This window comes from Montipora capricornis, chromosome 10 (assembly GCF_036669925.1).
Source record: "Montipora capricornis isolate CH-2021 chromosome 10, ASM3666992v2, whole genome shotgun sequence".
In the NCBI taxonomy this organism is placed as follows: domain Eukaryota; kingdom Metazoa; phylum Cnidaria; class Anthozoa; order Scleractinia; family Acroporidae; genus Montipora; species Montipora capricornis.
In genome coordinates this window covers 15763626-15781042 of record NC_090892.1, presented here as the reverse complement: position 1 = coordinate 15781042, position 17417 = coordinate 15763626, and the positions used below count along the sequence as shown (strand labels likewise).

Sequence of the window (17417 nt, the reverse complement as noted above, 5' to 3'; positions counted from 1 at the left end):
GTAGAGCTGTGGGTCATCCTTGGGAAACTTGGCTGCCCAGAGAAATTCACCACCCTCATCAGACTGCTTCATGATGACATGACTGGAGAAGTGTTGTCGGACGGCAAATCCTCTGAAAGATTTGATATCTCGAATGAAGTGAAACAAGGATGCATGCTCGCTCCAGTGTTATTCAACCTCTACTTCACACAAGTTTTACTTCATGCCACCAGAGATCTGGATCTGGGCATCTACACCGTTACCGTCTCGATGGGTCACTATTTGACCTGACGCGTCTGACAGCAAAGACGAAAACGCTGGAGAGGTTACTACTTGAAGCGCTGTTTGCCGATGACTGTGCTCTTATGGCCCACAATGTACACCATCTGCAGGTAATTGTTGACGAATTCTCTGAAGCTGCAAAACATTTTGGCTTAACGATCAGTCTCAGCAAGACAGAGGTCCTTCTCCAGCCTGCACCAGCGTCCCCGTCCTCTACAGCCTTGTATCACCATCGATGGCACTCAGCTAAAGAATGTAGAGTCATTCAAATACCGTACCTAGGGAGTACCATCTCTAATGATGGGACTCTGGACAGGGAAATTACAAACAGGATTCAGAAAGCTAGCCAGGCTTTTGGCAGACTTCGTATCAAGATCTCACAGCACAAAAGCATCTCTCTGTCTACCAAACTCAAGGTCTACAACCCAATATTTCTTCCATCACTGCTGTACGGCTGTGAAACCTGGACTCATTACCGCGGGCATCTAAGAAAGCTCAAGCAGTTCCACACACGCTCACTGCGCTCCATTATGCAGATACAATGGCAAGATCGCGTCTCGAACCAAGAAGTTCTAGAGAGGGCAAGTACTATCAGTATGGAGACTATGGTCCTGAAAGCCCAACTACGCTGGACTGGTCATGTCATCGGAATGGACGAATCCAGGATTCCTCGCCAGCTTTTCTACGGAGAGCTATCTCAGGACAGATGCAACCAAGGCTGACCCAAGAAGAGATACAAGGACAACCTCAAGTCCAACCTCAAATGGGCAGAAATTCAACCAAGGGAACTGGAGACTGCCGCAGCCAATAGATCTGGATGGCGAGCGACTGTCCAGAAAGCTGCTAGAAAATTCGAGCTTGACCACTGCCTGTGTATTGCAGAGGCTAGGGATCGCCATAAAAGAGCAGCGAAGGACCCAATCACAACTGGTGGCACACCATGCCGAATCTGTGTGTGTGCCTCGAACTTTATACTTCAGAGCCACATGCGTGTCCACTGTTGACACTTGTTCATTTCCACTTGTTCATTTCAACTACAACTGATGGCTTCAAACCATCAACTCATTTTGTGCTTTGCTAATGTTATTCTTGAGTTTGACAGACAACCTATTATTATATTATTAAAGTGGCAGGCAGGACACTGTGCGCTGTTCATCATAAAAGCACCAAACTTCTCGTATCCTGCATGCCTTCCCTCTCTCCTGTGCGACTTGCTCGATATCTGTAGCTAAAGAGCAATGAATCAGCTCAGCTCAACTGTAAATGTGATGTAAAGCCGCTGAATTTACCATTCATGAAGGGTTTGAATAAAGCATTTCGTATAATGGTTTGCCCTCTTTTGAAATGATCTTTTAATTCGTCCTCTGTCATTTTATTGTTGACAGAGGTCAACATTAAAACTGCAAAAGACTTCAACTTCTTAATGAGAAAAGCTATATGAAGCATTTCAGTACAGCGCGGTTTAACTAAACAAAGACATGAAGGGGTTAGTTTCCGACGGAACCGAAATCCGCTGACTCACGAAGAGGTACAGTAAAAACCCGCGTATAAGAACCTCAAGTTTTCCAACTTAGCCTAAATAGGTGCTTATAGAAATGGTATTTATTGGGGTTTTAGGTGAGTTAGGTTCTTACATGTAAATAGGTTCTTAATTTGATAGGGGGACTAGCGATCAACACAGATAACATAATGCTGTATTAAATAATTATCTAGAATACAGTTTAGATGATAACCATACAGTAAATTTATCTTTCCAAAGTACTAGCAAGCATTTTAGTTCATTCTTTGAATCTTACTGACTGGTACCTAGACTAATTGTTTTTCTGTATTTTCATCTGTGCCTCCAAGAACCTAGTGAAAATTTTAGACTAAATAGCTTCTTCTTAACAGAAGGTTTAAAATAAAAATTTTTGCCTAACAGGTTCTTAAATTTTAGGTTCTTATATGCGGTTTTTTACTGTAAGACTCGAGACATTAGCCATTTTCTCTTTTCACGTTGGCACATCGACATTTTTCACTGAGCTAATTTGATAAAACCAACTTTTCCTGACGTTAGTGATAAGTAAAAAAAAAAAGAAAAAAGAAAATAAACTTTAAGTTGCATTTCGATCTTGATAACAATCCGTTTTCGTTTCTTCGTTTATTATTCACATAGTTCGCTCACCTCATCCATAAGGCCAACGTAAATAACTTATTATTAAAAAGAGAGCTGCTTAAAAATCGCAGGAAATAGCGGTGGTAAAGCGAATAAAGTGTTCAATTGAAGTGATTACCTTCTTGATGAAGAGTTTTTCGACAATTAATGCATGTGCAGAGCCCAGTTTTCAATTTTATTACATCCATTTAGAAATCACTGGTGATCTTTGCAATCTGATTGGCTCTAAGCACTATTTTTTGCTCTAAATTGCACCATTTCCCCAGCCAATGAGAAAGAAACACGAAAGCTGAAAAAAAAAATCAGATTTCAAGACCATTTTCAACTTAATTTGTTAAGCAAGAGAGGATCCACTCTTAATTTAAGTCGCCATTTCGTGGAAGCAGATTCGAGGATTGCAAAATAACCCTTTCATCTTTATAACCTCGAACATATATCACAGTCAATTTTTTTCTAGTTTACCATTGGTCTAGCTCTTTTGGAGAGTTACAAAGAGAGTTGACAACTGCGAGACTTCTTCGTTCAAATAAACTATCACTTGCGAGAACCGTAGGCTCATTTACTGTGTCAGTACTTCTGATGCAAATTTATCTTTGACACGAAAGGCATGCCCTGTTTTTAACCGCAATTAGGGCTTCCCTGTATTGTGGTATTCTCCAAGCGTAAAGGAATGGGTTTAGCGCAGAGCTTATACACAACATTGGTACTGAAAGAGCTTTCAAGGTTTCAAAACCCATCCCACTACATTCACTGCTTTTCTCTTTTAAACAGGCATTTTCTAAATTTTTAGCGATTAAATACGGCGAAAAAGATATAAATATCACAACATTGATTATTACGACTGTCCAAACTATCTTCTTTTCGAGTCGAATGTTCTGAACAAACGTACGAGATGTTCCACCTGGAAGGGCCTGTCCAAAAACGACGTTTCTTGAGTAGAGACGAAATTCAATGTAAGCGGCAGTATAAACGCAACTCAAAAGAACTAATGGGACCGTGGTTTGAAGGTGAAGATCAACCAAATGGAAAATGTTTTCGGATTCAACAACAGAATGTGATACTTCAAATATCACAGAGAACAGCCAAACGAAAATGTTACAAACAATGACCTTTCGGATTGTTACAAGGTTTTTGTATCGCAACTAAAGCTTCACAGCTAGATACCTATCCAATGATAAAGCAACAGCTGTAAAGATAGAAATCTTAGTAGTCACATGTAAGAAAATAATCGAGATATCGCAAAGTTTGGGCTGCTCATGTCCAGATCCAATGCAAAGCATACAAGCCGAATACAAAGGCTGTACAAACAAGCCTGAAAGAAAATCGCTCAAAGACAGACTTGCCACGAAATATGTGGTACTGCGAGATCAAAAATAAGTGTAGGGATCGCTGAAGAGTGTGACTAAAAGAACGATGTTCGTTAAAATTGTAGCTGAAGAAAATGTCAAGCTGAAAATTCCTCCCACAATGGCGACTGTTGCTGATGAAATTATTCCCGCTCCATGTTCATGATCATGGTCGTGAGACATTTCATTTGCTTCGTTCATTGTGACGACGAGTTGAAGCTCTTACACCTCGATGGAATAGAGCAACTAGTGCTGGATTGTTTCTTAATACTTAGAAAGCCAAAGCGCCAAGGCTTGTTTTCTGCAACTCGACAATTATTAGCTCGAACTTGATTATATGTATTCTATAGGAGACCTGAATCAATTTAACAAAGTCGGTGATAATCGCAGATAATAGCCTGCTGTTTCGAATCGTGCTGTGTCAAACTAAACCGAGAAAATATGCATGTATTAACAGCCAATAGTTTGTCTGTGCTGTCAACTGCAGCTCTTTTACACGTGCCAAATTAAAAAGACTCTCTGTTCTCGAATGTGGCTAGTCTTTCTAATTGAGAAATTTATATTTGGGAATTTGAAAAAGACCGCCCTTTATGGACTCACTTAAGAACAATAAAAAGGGTTCACAATAAATAGCGCGAGAAAGTAGTCGAATGCGCTGTAAATCAATAAATTTCACCTACGAAATTGGAGACGACAAAGTAGCACGAAAACAGTCTTTGAAGGGAGTCTTGCTGGGTGTTTACTAATTCCTAGCGTGAATTTTAAATTAGTTTCATTTCTTTTATTTTGAGATAGACAGAATCAAATGGAACATGATTTTTCCCCTTTTACTGATCGGAATTAACGGACATTTTCAGATGTTTCTTTAGGAATTTTGATAACACTGTGCTAAAATTGGGCTAGTAGTTCCTCATTCTCGTCGCGAACCGAACGTTTTCCATCTAATACCACGATTTTCCAAATGAATCAAGTCCCTTTTCTCAACAGTCTAGCTGTCCTGCTATAGTAAAGAAATACGTTCCCTGCTGAAAATCGTAAAACATGCTTTTTCCTCACTTCAATAAGCAAATGATTTGTTTTCAGTTTCTTTGAAGGTTCCATTTAAATTTGTCACATTTACGTCGATTGTAGGAAAACATAGTCACAAGACAGCTGATATTTATGTAAAATCTTAGTTACAGTGTACCCTTTTCAAAGATGAGAATTAAACAAAAAATAGCTCTTATGCGTTACTAAGTTAGAGTCAAGTGTAATATTATATTACATTTTACGGAAGGTTTTTATTTACCGGTTTTCATCCCGGATGAGATGAAAAGATTTTATTATTTACACATTATTTTGGATGGGCAAATAAAAAACTGATTATCTTGTTTAACGATTTCCTGTCGTTTCTTCTGCAGCCTGACTGAGGATAATACATAAATGTCGAACTAGGGGAGTACATAATTCAATTTCTCAGGCAACGCAAGGAAAGTAAGTTTCCCGTTTAATAAAGGTTCCTTGTATAAATTAAGGACAATTCTACATGAAAACAGCCTGATTAACAAAATTCAACGCTGCGTTGCTTCCTGATGTATGCGGGAGCTCAAACAATACACCAACTTTGTACAAAATACATTAAAACAAATCAAATATACTCGATGGACAAGCAGTAAATCGAGAACTGTTCGGTGAAATAAATCCAGACGGATCTAAATTTTTCCTTTTTAAAAATGATACAGATCAATGAATAGTGACGTTAATTTGTTGAAAAATTTACAAATATCAACTACTCTAAAAGATTCAATTTCCTGCCCTTATCTGTATCCCAAAACAATGCCATATTTTGATACACCCTGAGAGAATTAAGGAGGCTAGCGTTCTGCAGCTGTTTGCATAAACTACAAGCAAACTTTGGCGGTAAGTGCTCATAAAATTTCGTCTAGCCAAAATACTTTTTGGTATCATTATTACTAAGATCGCGATTCAGAAGACAGTCAAAGTTTATTTGGCGAATCAAAGTCTTGTACATTGATGTACAGGTCTTGGAAATTTAACAACTCCCTCCTCGAAGATGATGATTACAAAGAACTGATCGCTTTCTACTATCCACAAATATTGAGAAAATACGTAGAAGTCACCGATGGGCAGCTTTTATGGAAATTTTGGTTATGACGTCACGTACGTCCGCCCGTACAGACTGTCGGGGTGGAAGTGGGGAGGCGGGACAGCCACTAGGGACGGGAGTGTTCGGGCAGTTTTCCTTGCCAGGAAATCGCGTGCCAGCGTTGCATTTGGCAACCCGCGTTTTTCTCGCGGGAAATTAGATCCGTAACGTACAGCGGGATAAAGAGCAGGAAAGAGCACGAGAGAAGAGGCGATGAAATTTGAGAAATTTAAGCCAAGAAACCTTCGAGAGAAGCCGAGGAAGAAGAACAAGACAAAATTTCAATGAAAATGAATGTAAAGCTGAGAGAAATAGAGCAATAGAAACGAATAGGACTGCTTAAAAATCGTAATTAATAGCGGTGTTAAAGCGAATAAAGTGTTAAATTGAAGTGATTACCTTTTTGATGAAGAATGTTTTTCCCCAATCAATGCATGTGCACAGCCCCGTTTTCATTTTCATTTTTTAAGCAAGAAAGGATCCAATCTTGATTTAAGTCGCCATTTTTCATGGAAGCAGAATCGACTGAGGATTGCAAAAGAACCCTTTTATCATTATAACCTCGCACATATATCATAGTCAATTTTATTGAAGTTTACCATTGGTCTAGCTCTTTTGGAGAGTTACAAAGAGAGTTGACAACTACGAGACTTTTTAGTTCAAATTAACTATCAGTTGCGAGAACCGTAGGCTTGTTTACTGTGTCAGTACTTCTGATGCAAATTTATCTTTGACACGAAAGGCATGCCCTGTTTTTAACCGCAATTAGGGCTTCCCTGTATTGTGGTATTCTCCAAGCGTAAAGGAATGGGTTTAGCGCAGAGCTTATACATAACATTGGTACTGAAAGAGCTTTCAAGGTTTCAAAACCCACCCCACTACATTCACTGCTTTTCGCTTTTAAACAGCCATTTTCTAAATTGTTTGCGATTAAATACGGCGAAAAAGATATAAATATCACAACATTGATTATTACCACCGTCCAAACTATCTTCTTTTCGAGTCGAATGTTCTGAACAAATGTACGAGATGTTCCACCTGGAAGGGCCTGTCCAAAATCGACGTTTCTTGAGTAGCGACGAAATTCTATGTAAGCGGCAGTATAAACGCAACTCAAAAGAACTAATGGGACCGTGGTTTGAAGGTGAAGATCAACCAAATGGAAAATGTTTTCGGATTCAACAACAGAATGTGATACTTCAAATATCACAGAAAACAGCCAAACGAAAATGTTACAAACAATGACCTTTCGGATTGTTACAAGGTTTTTGTATCGCAACGAAAGCTTCACAGCTAGATACCTATCCAATGATAAAGCAACAGCTGTAAAGATGGAAATCTTAGTAGTCACATGCGAAAAAATAAGCGAAATATCGCAAAGTTTGGGCTGCTCATGTCCAGATCCAATGCGAAGCATACAGGCTGAATACAAAGGCTGTACAAACAAGCCTGAAAGAAAATCGCTCAAAGACAGACTTGCCACGAAATATGTGGTACTGCGAGATCGAAAATAATTGTAGGGATCGCTGAAGAGTGTGACTAAAAGAACAATGTTCGTTAAAATTGTAGCTGAAGAAAATGTCAAGCTGAAAATTCCTGCCACAATGGCGACTGTTGCTGATGAAATTATTCCCGCTCCATGTTCATGATCATGGTCGTGAGACATTTCATTTGCTTCGTTCATTGTGACGACGAGTTGAAGCTCTTACACCTCGATGGAATAAAGCAACTAGTGCTGGATTGTTTCTCAATACTTAGAAAGCCAAAGCGCCAAGGCTTGTTTTCTGTAACTCGACAATTATTAGCTCGAACTTGATTATATGTATTCCATAGGAGACCTGAATCAATTTAACAAAGTCGGTGATAATCGCCGATAACAGCCTCCTGCCTCGAATCGTGCTGTGTCAAACTAAACCGACAAAATATGCATGTATTAACAGCGAATAGTTTGTCTGTGCTGTCAACTGCAGCTCTTTTACATGTGTCAAATTAAAAAGACTCTTTGTTCTCGAATGTGGCTAGTCTTTCTAATTGAGAAATTTATATTTGGGAATTTGAAAAAGACCGCCCTTTATGGACTCACTTAAGAACCATAAAAAGGGTTCACAATAAATAGCGCGAGAAAGTAGTCGAATGCGATGTAAATCAATAAATTTCATCTACGAAATTGGAGACGACAAATTTGCAGGAAAACAGTCTTTGAACGGAGTCTTGCTGGGTGTTTACTAATTCCTAGCGTAAATTTTAAATTAGTTTCATTTCTTTTATTTTGAGATAGGCAAATTCAAATGGAACATGATTTTTCCTCTTTTACTGATCGGAATTAACGGACATTTTCAAATGTTTCTTTAAGCATTTTGATAACACAGTGCTAAAATTGGGCTAATACTTCCTCATTCTTGTCGCGAACCGAACGTTTTCCATCTAACACCACGATTTTCCAAATGAATCACGTCCCTTTTCTCAACAGTCTAGCTGTCCTGCTATAGTAAAGAAATACGTTCCGTGCTGAAAATCGTAAAACATGCTTTTTCCTCATTTCAATAAGCAAATGATTTGTTTTCAGTTTCTTTGAAGGTTCCATTTAAATTTGTCACATTTATTTCGATTGTAGGAAAACATAGTCACTAGACAGTTGATATTTATGTAAAATCTCATTTACAGTATACGCTCTTCAAAGGTGAGAATTACACAAAAAATAGCTCTTGTGCGTTACTAGGTTAGAGTCAAATGTAATATAGTATTACATTTTACGGAAGGTTTTTATTTACCAGTTTTCATCCCGGATGAGATGAAAAGATTTTATTATTAATACACATTATTTTGGGTGGGCAAATAAAAAACTGATTGTCTTGTTTGACGATTTCCTGTCGTTTCTTCTCCAGCCTGACTGAGGATAATACATAAATGTTGTCGTCAGGCAGAAACAGGTGATACGTATCAATTGAGGATTTAATTTAATTTCAGATTTGTATTTAAAATAAAAAAAACTGAAAGGATCGAAACAGACACAGTAATTTAAGTCAAGGTTAATCGTTCAGTTTGAGAACGTTTTCTTGCAGATTCTTTACTGATTTACTATATATGCTACAAACCTTTGTTCATCCTAGTTTCAACAAAAAAGAGTGAACGAAAAATAATTTTCAAGTCTTGTCAATATGATCAATAAATATGGTCTGACAATGAGATTGCAGTGAAGAGCTAGACCACCTCCTTAAAGCAATTTTTCGTTCTTTGGAATGTTGATGTTTCACTAAAAACACTTGTTTATTTCTGTTATTCCATCAAATCTTTTTCGACTTCTCACCATATCCTCAAAAAGTTTATCTTTATGATTACCGTTGCTTCTTAAATTCGAAGTAGGGGAGTCTATAATTCAATTTCTCAGGCAACGCAAAGGAAAGTAAGTTTCCCGTTTCATAAAGGTTCCTCGTATAAATTAAGGACAATTCTACATGAAAACAGCCTGATTAACAAAATTCAACGCTGCGTTGCTTCCTGATGTATGCGGGAGCTCGAACAACACACCAACTTTGTACAAAATACATTAAAACAAATCAAATATACTCGATGGACAAGCAGTAAATCGAGAACTGTTCGGTGAAATAAATCCAGACGGATCTAAATTTTTCCTTTTTAAAAATGATACAGATCAATGAATAGTGACGTTAATTTGTTGAAAAATTTACAAATATCAACTACTCTGAAAGATTCAATTTCCTGCCCTTATCTGTATCCCAAAACATTGCCATGTTTTGATACACCCTGAGAGAATTGAGGAGGCTACCGTTCTGCAGCTGTTTGCATAAACTACAAGCAAACTTTGGCGGTACGTGCTGATAAAATATCGTCCAGCTAAAATACTTTTTGATATCATTATCACTACGATCGAGATTCAGAAGACAGTCAGGAAGTTTATTTGGCGAATCAAAGTCTTGTACATTGATGTACAGGTCTATGGAAATTTAACAACTCCCTCCTGGAAGATGATAATTACAAAGAACTGATCGCTTTTTACTATTCACAAATATCGAGAAAATACGTAGAAGTCACTGATAGGCAGCTTTTATGGAAATTTTGGCTATGACATCACGTACGTCCGCCCGTACAGACTGTCGGGGTGGAGGTGGGGAGGCAGGACAGCCACTAGGGACGGGAGTGTTCGGCCAGTTTTCCTTGGCATGAAATAGCGTAGCAGCGTTGCATTTGGCAACCCGCGTTTTTCTGGAGGGAAATTTTATTAGTGACGAGCAACGGGATAAAGAGCAGGAAAGAGCAGGAGGGAAAAGGCGACGAAATTTGAGAAATTTAAGCAAAGAAATCCTCGAGAGAAGCCGAGGAAGGAGAAGAAGAGAAAATTTCAATGAAAATGAATGTAAAGCTGAGAAAAATAGAGCAATAGGCACGAATAGGACTGCTTTAACAATCGTAAGTAATAGCGGTGTTAAAGCGAATGAAGTGTTAAATTGAAGTGATTACCTTTTTGATAAAGAGTGTTTTTTGCCAATTAATGCATGTGCACAGCCCCGTTTTTATTTTAATTTGTTAAGCAAGAGAGGATCCAATCTTGATTTAAGTCGCCATTTCACGGAAGCAGAATCGAGGATTGCAAAAGAACCCTCTTATCATTATAACCTCGCACATATATCATAGTCAATTTTATTGAAGTTTACTATTGGTCTAGCTCTTTTTTAGAGTTACAAAGAGAGTTGACAACTACGAGACTTTTTCGTTCAAATAAACTATCAGTTGCGAGAACCGTAGGCTTGTTTACTGCCTGAGTACTTGTGAAGCAACTTTATCTTTAACACGAAAGGCAAGTCCTGTTTTTAACCGCAATTAGGGCTTGCCTGTATTGTGGTATTCTCCAAGCGTAAAGGAATGGGTTTAGCGCAGAGCTTATACACAACATTGGTACTGAAAGAGCTTTCAAGGCTTCAAAACCCACCCCACTACATTCACTGCTTTTCGCTTTTAAACAGCCATTTTCTAAATTTTTAGCGATTAAATACGGCGAAAAAGATATAAATATCACAACACTGATTATTACGACTGTCCAAACTATCTTCTTTTTAAGTCGAATGTTTTGAACAAATGTACGAGAACTTCCACCTGGAAGGGCTTGTGCAAACACGACGTTTCTTGAGTAGCGACGAAATTCTATGTAAGCGGCAGCATAAACGCAACTCATAAGAACTAATGGGACCGTGGTTTGAAGGTGAAGATCAACCAAATGGAAAATGTTTTCGGATTCAACAACAGAATGTGATACTTCAAATATCACAGAGAACAGCCAGATGAAAATGTTACAAACAATGACCTTTCGGATTGTTACAAGGTTTTTGTATCGCCACGAAAGCTTCACAGCTAGATACCTATCCAATGCTAAGGCAACCACTGTAAAAATTGAAATCTTAGTAGTCACATGTGAGAAAATAAGCGAAATATCGCAAAGTTTGGGCTGCTCATGTCCAGATCCAATGCAAAGCATACAAGCCGAATACAAAGGCTGTACAAACAAGCCTGAAAGAAAATCGCTCAAAGACAGACTTGCCACGAAATATGTGGTACCGCGAGATCGAAAATAATTGTAGGGATCGCTAAAGAGTGTGACCAAAAGAACAATGTTCGTTAAAATTGTAGCTGAAGAAAATGTCAAGCTGAAAATTCCTGCCACAATGGCGACTGTTGCTGTTGAAATTATTCCCGCTCCATGTTCATGATCATGGTCGTGAGACATTTCGTTTGCTTCGTTCATTGTGACGACAAGTTTAAGCTCTTGCACCTCGATGGAATAGAGCAACTACTGCTAGATTGTTTCTCAATACTTAGAAAGCCAAAGTGCCAGGGCTTGTTTTCTGCAACTCCACAATTATTAGCTCGAACTTAATTATATGTATTCCATAGGAGACCTGAATCAATTTAACAAAGTCGGTGATAATAAGGGAATAACATGACTTTTTGAAGGGATATTGTTTATTTGCGCCCGCGTAGAACAATGCGTAAAATCGTCTATAAATTATACACATACCACAAAGTTGAAACAAAAACCAATCAGCTGTAGGGCTGATAATGCATTAGCAGCCTCAGTCTTTTGCGGCCCGCTGAGCGTGTGTTTTGAAGAGGCCGATTTTTTATTTGGCCGCGTATATTGATAATACTCTTTGTTCTCAAATGTGGCTGGTCATTCTAACTGAGAAATTTATATTTGGGAATTTAAAAAAGACCGCCCTTTATGGATTCACTTAAGAACCATAAAAAGAGTTCACAATAAATAGCGCAAGGAAGTAGTCGAATGCGATGTAAATCAATAAATTTCATCTACGAAATTGGAGACGACAAATTTGCAGGAAAACAGTCTTTGAACGGAGTCTTGCTGGGTTTATAAGCAATACTAATAGACCTTTTTGCAGATACGGCGGCCATTTTGATTTCTATTTTTTGGAAAGACATTATGGGATGCCCAGGGGGCAAATTAAAATGTATTTGCCCCCTGGGCGTCCCATAATAGCTATTTGAAGCAATAGAAATCAAAATGGCCGCCGTATCTGCAAAAAGGTCTATTCCTAGCGTACATTTTAAATCAGTTTCATTTCTTTTATTTTGAGATACACAGAATCAAATGGAACATGATTTTTTCCCTTTTACTGATCAGAATTAACGGACATTTTCAAATGCTTCTTTTGGCGTTTTGATAACACCGTGCTAAAATTGGGAAAATATTCCGTCATTCTCGTCGCGAACCGAACGTGTTCCATCTGACGCCACGATTTTCCAAATGGATTACGTCCCTTTTCCCATTAGTCTAGCTCTTCTGCTATACTAGAGAAATACGTTCCCTGCTGAAAATCGTAAAACATGCTTATTCCTCATTTCAATACGCAAATGATTTGTTTTTATTTTGTTTGAACGCTCCAACTAAATTTATCACATTTATTCCGATTGTAGGAAAACATGGGCACTAGACAGTTGATATTTGTATAATATCTCAGTTACAGTATACGCTGTTCAAAGGTGAGAATTAAACAAAAAATAACTCATGTGTTACTAGGTTAGGGTCAAGTGTAATATTATATTACATTTTACGGAAGGTTTTTATTTACCGGTTTTCATCCCGGATGAGATGAAAAGCTTTTATCATTAACACACATTATTTTGGGTGGGCAAATAAAAAACTGATCCTCTTATTAGAAGATTTCCTGTCGTATCTTCTCCAGCCTGACTGAGGATAATACAAAGTTGTTGTCGTCAGGCAGAAACAGGTGATTCGTATCAATTGAGGATTCAATTTAATTTGAATAACTGAAAGGATCGAAACAGACAAAGTAATTTAAGTCAAGGTTAATCGTTCACTTTGAGAACGTTTTCTTGCAGATTCTTTACTGATTTACTATATATGCTACAAACCTTTGTTCTTCCTAGTTCTAACAAAGAACTGTGAATGAAAAATGATTTTTAAGTCTTGTCAATATAATCAATAAGTACGATCTGACAATAAGATTGCAATGAAGAGCTAGGCCAACTCCTTAAAGTAATTTTTTCCTCTTTGCAATGTTGATGTTTCCCTGAAAACACTTGTTTATTTCTGTTATTCCATCAAATGTTTTTCGACTTCTCACCATATCCTCAAAAAGTTTATCTTTACGATTACGTTGCTTCTTAAATTCGAACTAGACGAGTCTAGAACTCAATTTCTCAGGCAACGCAAAGGAAAGTAAGTTTCCCGTTTAGTAAAGGTTCCTTGTATAAATTAAGGACAATTCTACATGAAAACAGCCTGATTAACAAAATTCAACGCTGCGTTGCTTGCTGATGTATGCGGGAGCTCGAACAACACACCAACTTTGTACAAAATACATTAAAACAAATCAAATATACTCGATGGACAAGCAGTAAATCGAGAACTGTTCGGTGAACAAATCCAGATGGGTCTAAATTTTTCCTTTTTAAAAATGATACAGATCAATGAATAGTGACGTTAATTTGTTGAAAATTTACAAATATCAACTACTCTAAAAGATTCAGTTTTTTGCCCTTATCTGTATCCCAAAACATTGCCATGTTTTGATACACCCTGAGAGAATTGAGGAGGCTACCGTTCTGCAGCTGTTTGCATAAACTACAAGCAAACTTTGGCGGAACGTGCTGATAAAATATCGTCCAGCTAAGATACTTTTTGATATCTTTATCACTACGATCGAGATTCAGAAGACAGTCAGGAAGTTTATTTGGCGAATCAAAGTCTTGTACATAATAAAAAATCAGGGTTGTATATAAGAGCCGGCAGCCGGCGAAGTTCGCCGGCTTCTCTGTCAGGTTTCGCCGGCTACTTTCGTTGTTTGAAGAGTCAAGACATGTAGAGGAGATGATGTTTATGAGGTCTAAACTACTTGGGCTCAATACAAATAAAAATTTGCAGTGCCTATCTTTTCTGAAAACACATAAAAGACTTCTGACTCAAGGGCAGTTTAAAAACGTTATGCTTGAGACTTTCGTTTTGAAAAAATCTTGCTGCGGTGGCGGGAAAGTAGGAACAATATTATTTGTTGTCCGCCATATTGGATTTCGATATCTTTAAACAGCCACCGATTGTATCTTACCGGAAGGAAAAATCACTCAAGGACGTTTTAGTCCGCGCAAAACTTCCTTTAATCACGCCGCAATCATAAAAAAACTTGTAAACAAAGAAACACTTTCAAAAGGTTTGTTCTCAATCCAGAAGGAAATTTACATATGATGTTCTGCTAGCAACACGCTCAGCCTGCGTTCACGCATCTCTTACCACAACTCAACTGAGGAACAAAACTACCCCCTTATCATTCACTAACCGCTACTTCTTTTTCACTTCGAACCTTTCAGTTGATCATTTATAGCGAACGTAGAAGCTGAGGACTCGTAGACTTTATTTAAACACTTGAACGTAACGCTCCTCGGAGTTAAATCCTACTGGCCCGCGTAAGTGCTCGTCCTCTCGAGGGCATCTCTACGCTTCAACATGACAACGGATCTTTATCCAACGTCACTCTTGATCAACTCTCACTGCTTTACGGAACTCCTAAACTCTTCGGAGAAAAAACTACATCACTCTTAAACCGCTCGAGTGATTTTCAATTTTCGAAATTACTACAACCAAGTTCCGCAAGCATATTTTCCCGCTAATTACACAATGGAACAAATGTGTGTCATCATCACACCTAAACAGGATCGAAACATCCTTTACGCCATTGGCCAATTAGTATCCTCCAATCAGCTTCTTAATTTAACAACCAATCTGAAGCCTTTGCTGGTCTAGTCCTTCAAAGTATGTGCCATGTTTACAAGTTGTCAAGTGGCAATATTTGCCAGGCTCGTTAGCTCCAGCAAAACCACCAAAAAGATACAAAAACTATCACTCAACTTTTTGTTTATAGGGTTGTATTATTGAAATGTCGCTTCGTCTTTCTTTGAGTAACATGGTTTTCATAGTATAATTGCAGCTTGATTCATCCCTCTAATGTTTGAGTTTCATGGCCCAAAATGCCAGGAAATGCATTTTCCGGCATTCAGTTTTCAAAAATTTACCGGGGGAGCATGCCCCCGGACCCCCCCCCCCAGAAGCGATGGGCTAAAGCCCATCGTGTGGGGCCTCCAGACCCACAACCGTCTACTTTGCAAAACACTCCGGCTACTTAAAACCTTAAAGAAAACCCTGAGAAAGCGAAATTATTACGCTTTAGGTTGACTTTTAATTAGTAAAATTTTTGCTGTTGTTCTGAACTGAAGAGAGAGAGAGAAAGATTGTCAGTCAAACGGAAAATGTTGTGAAAGAGATTACCGTGCATTTAATTTCAGTTTTTGTTGTTTATTAAAATGGTTGGTTGTTGTTTACAAGGCTTGTTTGTTTACTGCTGTTAGTTCAGAGGTGTTTGATCTGTTTTATCACTGTAAACTGCAGTACACACTATAAACGATGATTAACTTTGTACTTTATGCAGACGCATAATTATTTCCAAAAACACTATATTGCTTTCTGTGGTTAGCAACGGGGGCTCCGCTTTTAGGCTGGGCTAAATCTATATATTATAGCCTTAATCTTTGCAAAAAATGTACAAAAGACATGTAAATTTACTTACGTTAATTTTTGGTTTGATATTTTGAATGGAGTTTATCACAGGCACTGCATAGGTGAGAGTTTTTCCTGTCAGAAAGTAAGTTGAAGTAAACTGTCAGAAAATGTGCTTCCAATGCTATTGTAAAACAGCCATTATTACTTTTATTTCTGTTTGTCTTTCAGTAGGCAGTAAGATCTTTTGTTATATAGCTGAGCTTTTTCCTCCAGCAGCGCCCGCTCTCATTGGTTACTTCGAGGTCACATGACATCTAACAATAAAACTGTTTCCCGTTAAAAGTCTCTTAGCGGGCAACAGTGCAAAATCCATGACGTCAGAGGGTAACAGTGCACTGTTACCCGCGAATGTTCACCGACGACCGCCGTTGCTGTTGCCGTTGCACGTTTTTATTTTTGTGCTTTATAACAAATCACTTAATGACAGGTCTCTCGGGAAACAGTTCATTTTGTTTCCCTCGAATCTCAATGTTTCTCTAGGCTGCACCTCGGGGAAACATTGAGATTCTCGGAAAACAAAATGAACTGTTTCCCTCGGGACCAGTCATTAAGTGTTTATTATCCTCCAATGGGCTGCTTTTTCTACCAACTGGATGGATCTGTTGCTCGAGCATTAGACTTCTCTCCTGGAGGTCATACGTAGCTTGCTTATACCGTGCAACAGCATTTTCTAGTCTCAGATACTATAAAACTCTAGAAGTAGTCCCACAACAATAGTCTTGTTCCTGATAATAAAATTAATGGTGTTTGGAGTTAAAAAACCGACCCTAAAACCCTACAACCATGCCAGTCTCATAACAATAAAGAGCCTCGCCAATGTGCTTACGATCCCTTCATGGTCTCCAGATCTTTCCCTGTGCTTTAAAACTCATCAAATCATTCATATTTGAGCAAAAAATGTCTTAAATAGCTCTTTTACGGTTAGTTTGTCTCATTTGCATTACAATGTAATCTAGCATGTATGTGAGGCAATTTCGGGCTATTTTGTAGTTTTAACCCGAAATTGCCTCGCATCCACGTTAGATTACATTGTAATGCAAATGAGAAAGACTAACCGTGAAAAGGGCTATTGTTGCTACGAAATACTACGATTCCAGAAAAAACCGTAAGTTGCATGCAAGTGAGGCTTAATAGCCCTCGCCGCAGGTAAAATGTTGGACAAAACAAACAAGAACGGGGTTGTGCAAACAACGCAGCTGCAAACTGTAATAACCGAAGTGAAAATCGACCCGCTTTAATGTTTCGTGCGTTTCCATCGGACACACAACAACTGAAAAAGTGGGAAATGCGTATGAAAAGAGGAGATGGCTTCTTTGCCACGGTAGGAAACAGCTTCTGTTTTTCTGAACACTTCTTGCCGACGGATTTTAAACGGACTCTGACTGGTCATAGACAAGACTTAAA

General features: G+C 38.3%; 3 protein-coding genes and 1 pseudogene across 3 annotated transcripts in view; all 4 read right to left on the bottom strand.

Moving 5' to 3' along the window:
* The window catches only part of LOC138020349 (ATP-dependent DNA helicase DDX31-like), a 48158-nt gene that overhangs the window by 25640 nt on the left and 5101 nt on the right, over positions 1-17417 (bottom strand). The window contains exon 3 of the mRNA XM_068867352.1: positions 16021-16085. Within this exon, the coding sequence (XP_068723453.1) occupies positions 16021-16085 (65 nt within the window). The remainder of the gene's footprint in view (positions 1-16020; positions 16086-17417) is intronic.
* LOC138021450 (adrenocorticotropic hormone receptor-like) lies at positions 2399-4263 on the bottom strand (annotated as a pseudogene).
* Positions 6480-7812, bottom strand: LOC138020102 (adrenocorticotropic hormone receptor-like). The gene has a single exon (XM_068867099.1). It carries the CDS (start codon positions 7590-7592, stop codon positions 6633-6635), a length of 960 nt encoding a protein of 319 aa, XP_068723200.1. The 5' UTR covers positions 7593-7812; the 3' UTR covers positions 6480-6632.
* Positions 10571-11779, bottom strand: LOC138021823 (adrenocorticotropic hormone receptor-like). Its single transcript, XM_068868841.1, has one exon. The coding sequence runs from the start codon at positions 11664-11666 to the stop codon at positions 10713-10715; it is 954 nt and encodes a 317-aa protein (XP_068724942.1). The 5' UTR covers positions 11667-11779; the 3' UTR covers positions 10571-10712.

What these genes read in the sequence shown, in the direction of transcription:
- LOC138020102 (XM_068867099.1), bottom strand. Translation starts at nt 7,592, where the DNA reads ATGAACGAAGCAAATGAAATGTCTCACGACCATGATCATGAACATGGA.
- LOC138021823 (XM_068868841.1), bottom strand. Translation starts at nt 11,666, where the DNA reads ATGAACGAAGCAAACGAAATGTCTCACGACCATGATCATGAACATGGA.